Consider the following 17,460-nt stretch of genomic DNA (forward strand, 5'->3'; position numbering starts at 1 on the left):
AAGCCCTGTTTGCTAATGTCTTTATAAAGGCTCAGTTTGAAAGGAAAGTAGTCATTTTCAATACAACCAGTATATTGGAAATGCCATCCCATTGTATGGAGACACCCACCATTCTTCTATACTTCTAGAGAAGCTGAATAATAACATTCCATGTCTGCTTGCAAGCAACATATACCTTGTTTTGGTCCTGGATAGTTAATCTCCACTCTTATGTTTTGGAGTGGTCTTTCTAGAGCTCAGAGAAAGCATTGCACCTGAAGGATTCAGCAGCATTGTGGAAAACCGTCATTCAGTCCCCAAGGTTTTGGGTTGACTGTGTAAAAGTGGAAAACCAGGATGACACAGCTGATTTTGCACTTGTGAAGGCTCCTCCAACTGACTGACCTGCATTACAAAACAAAGGTCAGTAGTGCAGTGTAATCGCTATTAAGCCACTAGAAAGAAATAGAGAAAACCCACATAACCAGTCATCCAATTTGGGATTTAAAATCCAAGTCCAGAGTCTGTGTCTGAAAATATTCAAAGAACTTGAATGTTGTAGGTCAGCACAAATGGCCTATGCTGCCCTTGCTAGATCTTGGGCTGAAAGGCACTCCTTCCCAGCCTGTACAACAGCAAAAAGAGTAGAAAGACTCCAATGGAATAAAATAGGAAGCTAAACAATTTTTGGTAAAACTACTGCAGAACAACTATCAGATTCTTCAGTGGGTGAACTCACATTACCTGGTACTGCAAGACGACAATCCCCCTATGCTGGGCACTGGTAAGGCTGCACCTCGAATCCTGTATTCAGTTCTGGGCCCCTCACTACAAGAGAGACATTGAGGTGCTGGAGCGGGGCCAGAGAAGGGCAACAGAGCTGGTGCAGGGCCTGGAGCCCAATGGTGATAAGGAACAGCTGAGAGACCTGGGCGGGTTTAGCCTGGAGAAGGCTCGGGGGGACCTTATAGCTCTCAACAACTGCCTGACAGGAGGATGGAGCCAGGAGGGGCCCAGCCTTTGCTCCCAAGGAACAAGGGACAGGACAAGAAGAAACGGCCTCAAGCTGCACCAGGGGAAGTTTAGATGGAGATGAACAATTCCTTCCCCAAAGGGTGCTCAGGCATTGGAACAGGCTGCCCAGCGCAGTGCTGGAGTCACCATCCCTGGAAGTGTCCACACACTGCATAGACAAGGCCCTCAGTGCCATATGTTAGTGGTGGCCTTGGCAGTGCTGGGGAACAGTTGGACCTTATGATCTTGAAGGCCTTTTCCAACCTCATTGATTCTGTAGTTCTGTGACAATGTGATGTGGCTCTTGCTCAAGTGCAAGAAGTGCTTTTCCAGAGAATTAAAGACTATTGCAAAACCTGCGGAAATTGGCACAAGGTCTTCCTCTGATTTCAACCAGCTCTGAATAGTTTCAGTCAAAGTGATATAAAAATGAGAACAGCTCAGTGCAGAAGGTGGTGATGTTGTCTAAGCATTTCCAGATTCCAGGAGAGCTTTTACCTGAACATCTCTTTTCCCACATTCATCTCCAGCCCACCCCCCCGGAAACAGAATTTACACTTTGTTTGTCTAGCTGCTTCTCTTTCTGTTATTCCACAGATACACAGAGCCTCAATCAGCAGCTTTACCCCTCAAAACGTTGCTCTGCTTTGTATATAATAAAGTACACCTGGGTTAAAACAAACCATAACTGAGATATAGGATACTTCTTCAAAAAAGACATGTCTTAGATGCAAGCTGGTTTGAAACAAATGTCTTACCTACAGCTTTTCCTGTTTGAACAACATTTCGGCTAGTGGAAACCATCACATTCCCAATCTTCTTTCCACGTTCACTGTTTTGCACAGAGCTAAACAAGAGAGATACTGAACACTGTTAGCTGACTAACTTAGTACTTCCAGGTGTGAATAAAATACATAGTTAAAGTATATATATCAACACACACACTAATTTACATAGTGTACGTATAGTTTTATATATACGTACATAAATATGATCAAGCCCGTAATTCCTGCATGCATCTGACCCACACAGATCAGTTAGGCAAGCTTCTCAGAGGAAGAAAAGATACAAGCGCCTTATAATTGCAATGCAAGAAAAACAGAGCTCTATTGTGAAGTCCAACACAAAATAGTGCACCAGCATTGGTTTTCCTTATTTCAGGCGAATGTTCCATCTTTAGATGTGATGTTTTGCAGAACACTGAGTACAGTTTCATGTACAGGCCCAATTTAAATCATTATTTTGTTTTAGTTCATCATAGCAACAGTAGGCTATTAATATTTGATCACACTTTAAAAAACTATAAAGAAATCCAAGTACTATATACTTACTGTGACAATCTTAACTTCACATCTGATACAGAGTACTGGCCCTGGAATGGGTGGCTAGAAGACGAGGAAAACCCAAGAAAACATTTAGGAATTTAGTTTTATAAATGAATTAATGTCACACAATTATTACTTGTACTCCTCCTTGTGGCTTACAATAAAACTAATAAAATCTCTTATAGACACACTACTTCACCAAAGGCGAGGTCCCAGTGACAATGCAACTGTAGATTTCCTAGGAACGACCTGTAAGGTGCCTTCTATTTACAGTCCAGATATTAACAATCTTTGCACACTAAGGCACAGCACCTCCTTCTAACAAAACAGAGCAAATAAAAAAGATCCCTTAAGTAGACCAAGAGAGCTTTGCAGGTCTGAAGAAAAGCTTTCTTCAAACTAGAGCAGCTGACAATGCAAAAGCAAACAAAACTCCCTGCAGTACAACAACAACCCATTGTAAACAAAACACATGCACAGCCAACAGTGTCGCCAAGCCTGGCATTGTCTAATCTTTTGAGTGAAAATACACATAAAACAATCCAAAGTACAGAAGACGCAACACGAAACAGGCAGTTCCCCTCCATCCCCATTAATGACCACCCTGGACACAGCTATTTCCTGGACATATGGAAGCAATTAATGAAAAGCAGAACCATCTGAGCACAATTCCTGAGGAATGACAAACTTTCTATAGCTGTGGACAGCCAACAATCAACTTGAACAACTTTCACTTCTGAGTCAGGATGTATTTTTCTTCCTAGAACTATAGCTCAGGATTAGAGCAAGAAGTATTGAAAGAGGTATTAATTCAATGTGCTTTATAGCAGGAACAAGGGAACACCATATTTCTACAGAATGGTGTGCCTGACTAGAAGCAATCCATGGTAAATGCTTAAAGAAAAAAAAATATGCTTTCCTTACCTAGAATTTACCTCTGCAAGAGCTGGATGCTTGTTGCTGTTCCATACTCTGTAGTTGTGGGTGTTTTTCCAGGCTGCTACAAACACCGTTCCAAAGTCTGACAGAATCTTTTCGTTGTCTGATAAATTAAAAAGAAGATGAGAATTTGCAGCAATTCATTAGAGACCTAATACAAGACATAGCACTTTCTTTCTTGTACGGAAACATTAAAGTTTTCCAGGCTCTTATCAAATCAAAGACAAGTAAAACTCTTAATACTAAGAACCAGGCACTTAAATAGTGTTTTATTAGTTTCATTTTAAATTGTCGCAAACATACAATGCCAGGTGAGAAGGAAAACACTTATTTTAGAGCAAAGTTAGTATGAAAACCTTGGCACTTCATATCAATCAGGTAATCATCTGAAAATACTGTCAGACGGGAACTGAGCATCTTCCAGACTTGAAAAATCAGGTTCTCAATCCCATGTTTTCTCACATACACCACAGAACAAAATCTGAATTAGTTATCTGATACGAATATAGAATCATTGTGACGAGAATGAAGTGAACAGGGTCAGTGCTGGGCAAACTAAACATTTTCCACAAATAAAACACTGATTCTTTTAGTTATATTCATGCACAAAAAGTTGGAACATTGAGATTTCTGAGTTAAGAGAAAAAATGGGGCTCCAGAAAACACACACCCCTCCACATGACACTTTCCACTTATGTGAATCCCTGCTTGGGACTATGGCAGGAAGGGAAAAGAGATGGAATAGCCTTGGAAAACTTCCTGAAGACAGCCTCTTAACTTAATGTCTCCAAATCCAATTAGTTCCCCAAAATTAACCTCAGGCTGCAATAGTGTCTATAAGACACCCAAGTTTGTAGAAGTCTCATCATATATGGGGTTTCAGGTATTTCTACTTATGAGGAAAGCTTAATTAAATCAAGGAGACAGACAAAGAAGAAAGAAGACAAAGAAGAAAGTGTCTGTCAGGCTGTGGAGTGAGAATTAGTAACAAGCTTGTCAAGGAATAACAAGGATAGCCAAGGTCAACCGAAAAAGCAGCCTGAAGTGAAATGTGAGGCAGAGAAAGATCCAATGACAGCCCACACATTTAATGCAACAGTACAAACGCTTATTACACCCACCCTCATCTCAGTCCCTAGACAAGGTGTCTGTTCTACCTGGTTGCAGCACAGCAGCAAGCAGTGCATGAAGATAAGCACTGAACTGAGCCCTGATCCACTCATCACCTCCTTCCCATCCAGTGCCATCAAGGAAAACATCATCTCTGTTCTCAGTTACATGCTTCACCAAGTAATCTGCAAATCTCAGGTCAGCAGTTGTTGGGTTCAGGATCTTACGGAGTTCTGGATCATGGATTTGTACATGAGCATCTTCTATCTGAAATAGTTCCAATGGTAAACATTCATCTAAATAAAATTACTTAGATATATATTACTATATATTGCTACCTAAATCTAAACTTACAGTCCCCCCAAATATCAAGAAGAAACAAACAGCCGAAGAAACAAAGAATTAACTGTTCTTAGAAAGTCAGATACTGCTCTGATAAAACCAGAACCTAATCATCTCCCTGGCACAAAGTAAAAGCTGCTTATTTGACAGGATCTGGCAGGGGAAGTTTGGTGCTCACATTCATTCTCCTAGAGGCTCTTTGATTATCACTTCAATTTATTAAGTTGGTTACCTATATGTAGTTATCTTAGGTTACCAAATGCTGATTACGTAGCTGTATCCATTTGCTAGAACTGATTAGATGCTGATATTTTCTGACTAGATACCGATGCTAGAACTGATGTTTTCTTAGATATTGATTTTTTTTTAACCTCTTGTTTGAATCAGAAGCAACTCAACAGCAATGTGCTTTATAACCCAACTGTAGTTGTTTCTCAGCTGCAAGCACTTATTTTTGAAGATCTTACTACAAAGTGATGAAAAAAGTCCAACACAAGAAGTTAAAATTACATCAGCAACAAAACAAAACTCTAAGTGCTCTGCAAATTCAAACACTGGATATAAAACTATACAGAAAACCACGTAGTAGTTCTGCACAGCTTATCTAACCCTATCCTAACAGATGATACCAATTTAATAAGCTTCTGCATTTTAAGAATTTATTTCAAAAGGAAATAATTCAGAATTTGGACATGAATGTGAAACTTTAAAGCTGTATTTACAATGCAATCTCTGTTTCCCCCTCTCCTAGTTCAAGAAGCTCAAAGGCAAAGGTTCATACTTCCACAATCGCATCACTCAGATGCTTCTGCTGACGGAACAGGATATTGGTGGCTCCCGCAACGAAGCCGCGCACTGTTACATCTGACAAGAGGTGATGCTGCTGCAGTGCCATGTAGGGCAAACAGAGGTACCCCTAAAGAAACAGACATGTTCAGAGGATTAACACAAGGTCAAACAAATTAGAATTGTCTATATTCAGAGTTTTTCCCTAACAAAACCAGCACATTCCACCCAGAATGAACCTTAGTTATTACAATTTCAGCCACGATTATCTATTGCTTTGCTACATCACATCTGCAAAGCAAAGCAACCAGGTTCCACATGAATTACGTTTTTCAAGAGGTGGTTATGCTGCCTTTCAGTCCCAGGACTGAAAGTTTCAACACAATACAAAGGACAGGAATCAAATGTGTTTATAAGGCAACAGATCAAGCAATATAAAACAAGAGTGAGGTGTCAGGTCAATTCAGAGATAAGAAGTCAACCCTAACTATTCTATGATTCTATGATTCTCCACTTGCATCCCATGTCTTCTAGTAGTCCTGAAGCACATAATGCAGGAAAGCTACAGACTGCTATCCACATTTTGTAGGTGGAGATTTCCAGGCTCCAGAGATAGCAACCAATTTCTGATAACCATATGCATGCCTGCTTTAAGAAAGAGCAGGATAGAAAGCAATACACCATGCTTTTTAGCCACTCCATGATTACAAGTTAAACTAGTATCCTACGTTTCAGCTGCAAAAGATCCCAACAACCGAATATTTTGCCTTTGTAAAAAGCCTTTGATGTAAATCATTGAGAGATCATCAAGAAGCAGCTGTAGGAATCATAATTTTCTTTTCAATATAGGCTCAACATACCACTGAAATCTAATTCCAGCTGTTCAGTTGCATAAAACACAAAGCAATTTACTGGTAGGAACCCTGAAGGGGTAACACATACCAGGCAGAAAAAGGAGCACGTGCACTTCATCACACAGTACGCGGTAATGGGAAACGTATGGAAGAAAGGAGCACAGCTATTCCCTTTTGTTAGATTAGGCACAAGGATGGCTTCCCAGATGACAAGGCCTTATCAGCTACGAACAAATAGCCTGTGTCAAAGGAACAACAGTGCTTTGAGGGGAATCACCAACTTAAATGGAAATCTTTCCCAAAATACGGCTTGGGAAGCTGGCAAAGGAAGGTTTAATTACTGGATACTCAAGTAGCAAAGTCCTGGAAATCTTTTGCTATTTCAGTATCAAGTGTCAGTTCCCAAATTCACATTTGTCTCTAAGTACAACTCCTCTTATTTCTGTGAACGTGTTCCATTCTTTTTAAAGAGTGCAACTGAAATAAGTAGCAGAACTTAAAGAACTGATACCAAAGAAACAAGTATCACAACCTATTTTTCCTTATGCTCAGGTGTACTTGGATAAGGAATTAGGCCATCTGGCAAAATCTCCTCCCACTCTCATTAGTCAGATTTATTAGTCTTTCCATGGCATTGCATAAAAAAACTACTGATATGAGAGCTCTAAAAGAGATTTAAACTTTGCAGCAAGTTTATAGTGGTTAAACTGTAACTTCAAATGACATTTTCTGATAACTTAAAGAGATGTAAAGTCTTTTCTGCTTTAATTACATTGGATGAATTCAAATGAAAAGGACCATTGTGGAACAGAAGGTAAACACGTAGAAACTGTCCGTTTCCTTAAAATTGTTTATTTTTCCACTTAGTAGCAAACTAAGTTTGCACTCATAGGCCCTCTTATCAACCATTTTTTTCTTGCTTTCAATCTAGTATTTCCCATAGAACTACACTAAACACAATTTACAGGCTATCCTTTTCATTAGACAGACCATATGGACAAATACCAGACTGCAGATCTTGGTTGAAAAAGCATTTCTAACAGTGACGTGAGGCAATATAGGGCAATGACATTTGAGCTGCTTCTGTGAGCCCACACAGACTGCCATTTCCAATGCAAGTTATGGACAGGAGCTCACAGATCCATTTAATAAAATGTTCTGTAAGGAAATGCATATAAGCACCTCCAAAGGAAGAAATACCACTTCGAACCTCATCAGCTTGAGGAAATCAATCTGAATCTTCTTCTTTCTGGGCAAATGTTCCTCTAAAAGATTATTAAATTAAAACCAAAACTTTTTTACTAACAGAAATATCTTTAACAGGGATGCACTTTCCTGGGGGTGAGGGGAGAGGTTATGGGAAACCACTCATAGTAAATGTATTGCTTCTTATCTGACAATGCTCAGAGTCCTTAGAGAGACACTTGAGTACCTGAAGTTCAGTCAGGCACCAGCTTAAACTTCAGTGGCTCTGCACCATGCACAGGGAAAGAGCCAGACAACTGGGAGTTACCATGTAAAAAAGAATGAAATTAGGTATATATGCCCCACCCCTGGCAGTGTTCAAGGCCAGGTGGGATGGGCTTGGAGCAACCTGCTCTAGTGGAAGGCATGGCCACCCATGGCAGTTGGAACTACAACCAGTGGGTTGGAACTGGATGAGCTTTAAGGTCCCTTCCAGCCCAAACCAACCTGTGATTCTATGATTCTATATATTCTTGTGTGTGCATACAGATACACATTTATATACACATTTTGCACGTATATACATATATATTTATAAATGCATATATATAAAAATTAGAAGAGGGAAACAGGCTGAGGTGTTGGCTAAAATACAGCTTTCAGAATCTTAGTGTAGATTAATGTATCAAAACACTTCTTAAGTACTCTGATCTTGCCCCATACAGGTTAAATTAACAACTCAGAGTGAAAGAAAACACTAGTTACATACCATTTATTAACCACAGTAGGGTTACAGGTTACCATCATGTAGAATTGAAATAAGTATACATATGAAAGACAAGAGTGTGCATGTATGTGCACACACCCCTCTCAGACGTGCACTCCCACTTTCCACCTGCCTAGGAACACAGTCACTTGCCAGAGACTGTACTTACATGTTTTGTAGTACCCTACTGTCCATCTGGAGTTGGGTAACCAAAATTATTAGCCACTTCTGAAAAACAGATGTCTTTATGAGTTACCAGGTATCATAAACAACATGTTTACCTTCGTAAAAATAGCCAAGGGCATACCATACTGGTCCTCTTCCAACCCAGAAATCAGTCCTGGAACAAGCACCGCATGTCCTGTATTTGCTTGGGGCTGCACAGTGATTGGAAGGCTTTCTGAGCTCAGAAGATTTTCAGCCTGTTCTGATGCTGTATTTTCACGTTCTCCTTTCAGATTAGACTCCTCCAAAATGCTTGGATCTAAGGTCTCCCAGTCACTTTCAGAGGATGCTGGAGAAGCACGGGAAGGAACTTTCAAGCGCTGCACAGCACTGTTGGAGGACTGAGCTCCATTGCAAGTCTTCTCTGATAGGGAGAAAGGCATGCTTCTTTTTTGACCTTCCAGTGAAAGGTTTTCTGCCACCTTTCTGCTTCCCTTTCCCATTCCTAAAGTTGTATCTGAAGAATCAGCAGTGGAAACAGAGTCACCTAAATGTGGTGTATTTTCCTGCAAGCCAGCATCCTCTGATATGCTGTTTCTTGGTCTATAGTGTGAGCAGTCAGTAAGACCATGTTCAATCATCCCTGGAAAGTGATAGCACACAGGAATATCAGCATCTCAATAGAAATATAAGTGACTTTGAATAAAGAAAATGAACAAAGTGCTTTCGTGTACGTAGTAGAAATCAAGTTTTTTAAAACACTACTTTTGGGGGAAGCTGTGTTAATAAACCACAAAACTAAACCAAAACCAAACCCCACACTTTCTCTCCTAAACAATCTTCCCCAACTTTTTGCTTTGAGGACACTGGTTAGAAGCTAGGAATTAGCAAGGTTAGGGGTTTTGGTTTGGTTTGTTTGAACTCACCAGGAACATCTGACTTATTCAGGGTCCCATCTATGTTACCCACTGGCAATACAGAAGATCCAGTGGCTCCAATAAAGTACAAGAAATAACCCATAGCATGTAAGTAGTAAGAATTAGGGTATGTGTACACACATAAAAGTCACCTGTTTTTCAGGCAACATACCAGCATGACTCTATTGTCACCTGTGTCGTTTGCCATATGAAACTGCCAGTCCCAGTTATAACCAGAAAGCATATACAAAAAGAAGTCCAGACTTCTTACCAGGAAAGAGTGACAGGACAGTCATCAGAGCTCCCACTAATCTATTGACTGGAGAGATATAAAACAGCACCTAGTGGCAGAAGGGAGAGGGGTGGGGATTAAAAAGGAGAATTAGGGAGGAGAGAACAAGAACAACAAAATTACACTCAAGCATGACAAAGATACATAGAACACACGCAAACTATTCAAGGCATTGCTTTCTATATTATTTTAGAGTCTGCTTACCAACAAAAGCTCTTACAGCAGTTCAAATATTTAAATGTCTATTATACCCTTATATTTTATTTGTAATATGTATGTTGCATATATACACCCATGTGTGATAGATACTTGTCAATCATTTGGATTTTACTGTCAGTTGTCCAGGCTTTTTCCCTCCCAAGATTGATGCAGTTACTGAGTAACTGACAGGAAAAAGTTGTTCCTGGCACACCGCATAAATTCTTATCCATGTGCAGTACATTATAATGTCTGTTATAAATCAAAGAGGCCAAATAATCTCCATTCCAGAATTCTGACAAAAACCTATGCAAAACCATCTCTTATAAGAAAACAAATTAAAGCTATGAGATAAATGAAAACCAGGATAAATGCAGCATGCATTTATTAACAGCGTCTTCCTATGATTAAACACAAGATTTTGCGGAAACAGAAAACATGACTGGTATTAGCTTTGGTAAAGCATTTAAGGCATAACATGGGAATAGAGAATCTCCTTAATTAAATCAGAGAGACTGTGATTAGCAAATTAGTTAGGAATTCAAAAGGAGGGGTGTCAAAGGCTAGTAATGAAAGAAGAACCACAAGGCAGACTGAATATTACTACTGAAGCTCCTCCAAGACAGACAAGCGTTACAAGGAATCAACCAGACAAAGGAATGCAGAATGACCTAACTTGATGACTTTGCAAGCCAGTTTAATAGGTTTATGATGAAATTAGAAGTGCAAATTTGTAGACTTACTAGAAGACTTCTGCTGTCAGCTAGGAAGACACTTTGATGTGACTGATGAACTCATGTTTCACTAGTATTTGCAGGCCTACAAGCTAGTGAATTGATGTAACCAAAAGAAAAACCTACAGAGACCTAACACATACCAAATGATATTTAATAGTACCTCAGCTAGAAACAGATTATGTGTATTATCTTGCACAAATTTTCTTTTTAATATATGCGAGATAGGCGAATTCAATTGCTACCGCCACAGAGAAAGCATGATGAGAACAAGCAGCTCATCTGAGGACAGGATTTCAGCTGACTCCAATAGGAATCAAAAAGTCAAACTTCTTCTAGGATGCTGCTTTCTAATGCATGTATGAAAGATGCAGGACCCAACAGCAATGAACTATAACAGAAACCCTGCAATACCTCTAGAGATTTAGATTCCCAGATAACATGTATTCCTACCCAAGCTTATTTTTAAGCCTACAGAAATAATTAAGTCTGTAAATACCATCTTGCTTAAAAGAAATCTATTCCACCCTAAGTTTTCACTGGGTATACTGCTTACTTAAGCCGAGTACTTTTCTACATTGGTTCCATCAAGCCCCTCTGCCATCTCTCTGTCTATATGTGAGCATACTTTCTGACCCCTCCCAACCTCATTATATACCCTACAACATCTACATCAGCAAACTGGGTGGTCCTGGAAGCACAAAATCCAATGATCACCATCTGGAAGTAGTCTTCCAGCCTAATGACAGCCAAGAGGTGGAAAACCAGTTCTTTAGCCTGTGGAAAGGCATCAACCAAATTGCTAAGGATTAAAGCAAATCAGTCTGAGGCATTCAGGCATTTTTCAACTCAAGGAAAACTGGCATTACTAGTGGCTTTTTGGAGATTATGTTTAAGGTCTTCGAACATACAGATTCCTTCTGTTATTCTGGAACCTTAATACGTGCCAGAAAACAGGCAGTGTCAGAAAACCTAAACTCTTCCTTTTGAAAATGCAAGCATTGTGTTCCTGTTGGAGGTCAGGGAAAAAAAGCCCACAGCAACCTGCAGGTTTATTCAATAAGTATCCAGTTACTTTAAAAACAATTTCATACGTTTAAGTCACATGAACATGCTTGGGAAACCCTTCCTCTTCCTGTGCATTTATGTCTTGTGGTTTGAGCAGCTTCAGAGAAGAACTGTAGCTCAAGAAAGCATTTTGTTTCTTTATGTCCAGATACTGAACTGACTTGATGATATGCTATTACACGTTTTTAACCAGATCCGTGGAGATACGTTACAAAATCCTACTGGGAAATATTCTTTCCATTCATGGTTTAAAAAAACACTGTAGACTTGGGTTCTTCTGGGGAAAAAGCTTGCATATTGAGTCTTGATTACATACATATTTCCACGCACACTCCTACTATGTCATAATCGTAATTTCTCAACTATACCTTTTGTCTAGTCTTTCATACCTAGCAGTCTTTAGAATACAGCTCTTAAATGCAGAAACTGTGTGGAGACCTCATAGCAGCCTTCCAGTATCTGAAGGGGGGCTATAAGGATGCTGAGGAGGGACTCTTCATTAGGGACTGTAGTGATGGGACAAGGGGTAACGGGTTAAAACTTAAACAGGGGAAGATCAGGTTGGATACAAGGAAAAAGTTCTTTACTGAGAGAGTGGTGAGGCACTGGAATGGGTTGCCCAGGGAAGTTGTGAATGCTCCATCCCTGCAGTGTTCAAGGCCAGGTTGGACAGAGCCTTGGGTGACATGGTTTAGTGTGAGGTTTAGTGTTAGTTATGGCAGGGGGATGGAACTTGATGATCTTAAGGTCCTTTCCAACCTAAACCATTCTATAATTCTATTCTATGATTCTATAAACTGCATTTATGCTTATCAATAAATATTTAGAACTGTCAAGGTACATTTAATTTACAAGCGACAAGTGCAAAAGCTTTGGAGAAGCTGTTACTTATTTTTTAAAAGCCGTATTTACTTCCTCATGAAAGATACCCAGGCCTTCAATAAACTTTTTAAAAAATCACAACTGTTTATACTTAGAATTACTCATAGAATCACAGACTGGTTTGGGTTGGAAATGACCTTAGGATCATCCAGTTCCAATCCCGTTCCATGGGCAGGGACACCTTCCAATAGAGCAGGTTGCTCCAAGCCCCATCCAACCTGGCCTTGAACACTTCCTTTATAGATTTAAGTCCTACTGACTTTCCAATTGCAGCTAACAGGAAATTCTCATTTTCCTTCTCAGTGCTCTGAAGAAGTTGGGGTTTAACAGAGCAGGTCTGCTGAAGAAAAAGTGACATTTTGGAAATGGAAACAGAATTTTAAACAAGTTTAAAAAAGCAAACCAAACAAAAGCAAATCCCTGCATATATCTGAGACCTGACAACACATTCGTTTCACTGAAAGTCCTTGTTCCAGGGTATTTATATATACATATACACGCAGAAGAAAACAAATGTCTCTGTTTCACATTTGCTTGTACATTTTGCATATTGCACTTAAATGATTAAGACAGCATTACTTCTGAGGCAGTGAGATAGCCCAAAGAAAACACTGAGCCTAGAATTCAACTGGCTTGACCCACTCAATGTGAGTTCAGCCTGACTTAACAGATATGGCTTTTTACCCTGTCTCCTGCAGGTGTCCATGCAATTCAGGTCTGAAAGACACTCCTAGCGCTCGTTTTCTTTGGTATGCCTATTGAAAGCCTGAACCAGAAGTTCTCCTGTAAAACTGTATGCAGCCTTTTGGGTACCAGCATTTCCTACTGGTTCCCTCACACAGGTACCTATTTGCATTATGTGTATCCTTTCTTATCTTTTATAATATGTTAAGTTTCTCCACTCTCATTTAATAACATTCTAGTTACTCTGGCTGGGACAACTATTAGTAAGGTGGAGTGCGGACAGAACAGAAGTGGAGGCAAATTTTTATAACTGCATCTTCTATTTTAATTACCTCAGCCTACAAAATGTTACCTTTTTCTCTAGAAGAATCAGTTTAAAAAGGATCAACACCTGCAGAAAAAAACACAAAAAGGAGAAATACGGTGAGTGAACCAGTGCCATTTATCAAAAATACTGTGCAAGCACAATCTTTTACCCAAGGTTTCATGTTAATCACTGTATGATTGTCAAATGAGCAAATGCATTCGACCAGTGAAAACCAGTGTTCCAATACTCTTTTTCCACCTGAGCACTCATTTTAAATCAGCATTTGAGATATACAATGAAAAGCCTACACAAAAAATTGTGTAATTTGAAGCATACAAAGCTTATGGGAAAGTACATGTTGTATAATTCAAGAATTGAAAATCCCCAGTAACTACAGAACCATAAAAGAGTTCTTCTACAGAAATACAGAAAAGATTCAGCAAAATACCAAGAATGTCATTCACCTCACCTAATTTTAGGCATCTACAGATGAGATATCTAAATCAGAGTGGACGTACAGACTCTCTACGCTCAAATTAAAACACAGACAATTCTGGGGTATGACTGGCAGACCTGTGATGTTAAATAAAGATGAGTTCAACCCCCAATATTTACTGAGCAGGCATAAATACACCATGAAATTCAGATTCTTTAATTTGCCTCCTTGATACCTCTCAGTTAATAAAAGATTCTAAATGCTATTTGTACCTTAGCTATACGATACACACTGCATTTCAATAGTCATTGGGAAATAGAAGAGGAGCCAAGTTCCCTCAAGTTCTATGATGGCAGAAGTTGCAGAAATTACAAGATACAGTCAAAAATGCTCAAAGTTGTGTCTGCACAGACTTTAACAAGATTCTTCCATCACATTCATCTGACAAGAAGTAGGAAATAGAAACAAGACCACAACTGAGATCCGAGCTGCAGTTTGGGACAGGTGTAAGGAAATGTCACACAAACCTAGAAATGGCCAGGGTATACAGCACACAGGCAAAACTTGTCAGTCTAGGACTTACATTCACTGAAGATATGTAGGTGGAAGGGGATAGAGAATCAGGAGGTTGTAACCAGAAACACAAAACAGACATCTTGCTCCTAGCTGAAGTATGTCTAGACATGTTTATTTTTCAGTTCCTCTCAAAGCATTTTACTCCACAGTGTTGTACTTCATACATCTAGCACAGAACACCTACCTTGTGTCGAAAGTGAAGAACAAGATCCCGAGGAGATAGACCTGAGATTCCAAAAAGAGAGCAATTACTACAGCCTAATAGCTAGTAGAGATACTAACTAATTCTTGTCACCATTTCTCAGGGGAGCAGGACACCCATTATGTGAACTTGGTTATTTCAACAGCAGAACTCATATAAAATACTTTCTTTTGAGCAAGAGCAAGAGTTATATCTACAATTGAGACAATAATAACACGAATTGTCATACTCTTGAGTTGACTCCTGTTGGCTACCAAACAGCATTATGGAAAGACTGAAGTAAGTACTGCACTGTGCATTCAGAAAACATAGAAAAGAGTCAGGATCTATCCCAAATAACAGATGATGAAAGCCTGAGCACCCCACACTATCAAATAGCTCAATCTAGAAATTAAGAAGGTACTGTTTCCTAAAAGCAGCCAAACAGTGGCTAGTCAGGCTGTTCGGTCAAGAGGTAACACGGCTTTTAACCTACAACTAACTCCTATTATGAAAGCAACACTCAATTGATTTGACATTTATTGAAATCCATTAAAAAAGAAACAGAACAGAATAGTGTGCAGGCACACAGACCTCTGGTGTTTAATCTGTTAAATGCACATTAACAAATCAGCTCAGGAAGGGAATGTGCTGATTAGTTTAACATCTCTGCTGCTTGTACAAAAATACTTACCAAGATAAACCTGTGACCCCTCTAGTGAAGTACTGCCCAGGGAACTATTCATGTGATCATAAAGCTCCTGTAAAAGTTAGAACAAAAGCAAAACAAAACTCAGAAGCTGTTAATGGCATATGGTCACCAAAAATCCAGAATAAATAAAATTCACTTATTCAAGGATTTCAACATCTTATTCCAGAAAGTAAGTAAAATTTTACTAATTGGGTCAACAGGGATACAGATCGATAATCATGCTTGTTCTTGTATTTCACCACACATCAGAAAGGTGACTGTGTCAGATTAGGGTAGTTCATGTTTAATTGTTACAACAGCTGAATAAATGAATGACCTATGCAAATGGCATATTTGACCAATAACTGCAAACACTAAAGCCTGTAGCCTTACCCTGAAAGCTTTGCTCTGTACACTGGAAGTTTGTTGTGTGGCTGTTACTGAGAAGTTACCTTAAGAATTGAAATTTGTGAGAAGTCTTTTTCTTCGAAGTACGCATGCGTGATGAGCTGCAGCTTCGCCTGAAGTAATCCATACAAAGGCTTGGGAGAAAAACACAAAGGGCATGTGAAGAAAATTTATTTAGTCACTCATTTTGAAGTTGAATCTTCTCTCATTCTTATCTTGCAATATATCTTATATCTTATATCTTGCAATATAGACACATTATTACACACAGAGTTCATGGAGGGGCAGTTGCTAACTCACAGCATCCTCCTCCTGTGCTTAAACCTTTCAGCTTTAAGCACAGAAAGAATCCCTTTTCCCTGCCTGTTGACTGGTAGCTTTTGCTAAATAGGTAGAATCACAAGATATTTCTTCAAAACAATAGTATGCTGTATGTGTGACTATCTTAAAACCTCCTTCAATGTCAACTCTCAGAGCATCAACGTCAATAGCCATTCTCTTCAGGTATTATAATGGCCAAAACCCTCAATCCTACTACATGAAATAATATTAGTAGCACATAAGAATAATCAAAAGTGCAAATAAATATCCTGATCCCTGATAACTTCTACAGAAGGCAGACACTTCTACAATAACTCATTTAAGATACCAATTCCAGGAGCTCACTCAAATGCCAGAGCCTTCTGACTCAATTTTACTTCAGTAAATTCACTCTGTAATGATTTAAAGTGAGGTGTTTAGAGGCAAAAGTTCCAAATCAGAATATGGAAAATAAATAATTTTTAGTATGTTATCTGAAAGTGTTTGGGGAGTTAAACAAACATTCTTACCAGCTGACTGAGAACACAGACACTCTTCTGTACCGTTTCCCGAGTGATATCTGCTTGCCGTACTTTTAATGCCTAAAAAATAGAAATATTACAGTAGTTCTACCAGACACAGTTGTGAATACAGGTCTAGTTGCCACATGCCATCCCCCTGTTTTAAACAGAATCCTAAAACTGACTGCCCTAAATGGTAGAATATCCAAACCATGCAACAGTTTGTCCTTACCTAGTAAAAATGGTCATAACACTCATAAGTCAGAGTTGTGTTCTCATCTCAATGAGTACAGCAAAGATCCAAATAGAACTGTGATGATAGGCAGAGGACTATTTAAAAAGACACTAGTGTGAGAAAAAGGCAATAGCCCTGGAAAAGGCAATGGCATGTTAACTCAAGGTAATGCAACAGAAGAGGAGCCACAGCACATCACTTGCTCTTCTCTAACAGTATCTGGGGAAATGGACGGGGTTGAAAAGTCATTGCCTAGAAACTTGTTTGCTTTATACTTGAGGATTTCTTTGAGCCACCCATCAAATAAATAGGAGTTATAATCTGCAGAATCAACTACATTCTCAGCCAGACCAAATGGTCCCAGGATTTAACAGTAGACCTAGAAAGGGCGGGGGCAGAAATCCAGCGAAGTGATTCACTTAATGGTACAAACCAGCAAGTGTGCGGACTGCAGCCCACACACCAGAAAGGACAGATGGGAAGAGCACCACAGCTGTCCTATGAAACACATTGTTTTGTGTTCTACTTGTTCCAAAGTGTTAAAACATCTCTTTAGCTTCTTAAT

General features: G+C 39.3%; 1 protein-coding gene across 1 annotated transcript in view; it reads right to left on the reverse strand.

Annotated features, from left to right (window-relative positions):
- Window positions 1–282: 282 nt before the first annotated feature.
- The window catches only part of AVL9 (AVL9 cell migration associated), a gene marked incomplete at its 5' end in the record, with an annotated part of 32,738 nt that continues 15,560 nt past the window's right edge, over window positions 283–17,460 (reverse strand). The window contains 13 exons of the mRNA XM_080611521.1: window positions 283–384; window positions 1,752–1,840; window positions 2,325–2,378; window positions 3,243–3,360; window positions 4,415–4,634; window positions 5,491–5,625; window positions 8,582–9,108; window positions 9,654–9,723; window positions 13,593–13,631; window positions 14,744–14,784; window positions 15,435–15,501; window positions 15,884–15,973; window positions 16,670–16,741. Coding sequence (XP_080467647.1) covers window positions 290–384; window positions 1,752–1,840; window positions 2,325–2,378; window positions 3,243–3,360; window positions 4,415–4,634; window positions 5,491–5,625; window positions 8,582–9,108; window positions 9,654–9,723; window positions 13,593–13,631; window positions 14,744–14,784; window positions 15,435–15,501; window positions 15,884–15,973; window positions 16,670–16,741 — 1,617 coding nt within the window. The 3' untranslated portion in view covers window positions 283–289. The remainder of the gene's footprint in view (window positions 385–1,751; window positions 1,841–2,324; window positions 2,379–3,242; window positions 3,361–4,414; window positions 4,635–5,490; window positions 5,626–8,581; window positions 9,109–9,653; window positions 9,724–13,592; window positions 13,632–14,743; window positions 14,785–15,434; window positions 15,502–15,883; window positions 15,974–16,669; window positions 16,742–17,460) is intronic.

The sequence above is a fragment of the Psittacula echo genome (genome assembly GCF_963264785.1).
Source record: "Psittacula echo genome assembly, chromosome: 2".
Lineage (NCBI taxonomy): Eukaryota > Metazoa > Chordata > Aves > Psittaciformes > Psittacidae > Psittacula > Psittacula echo.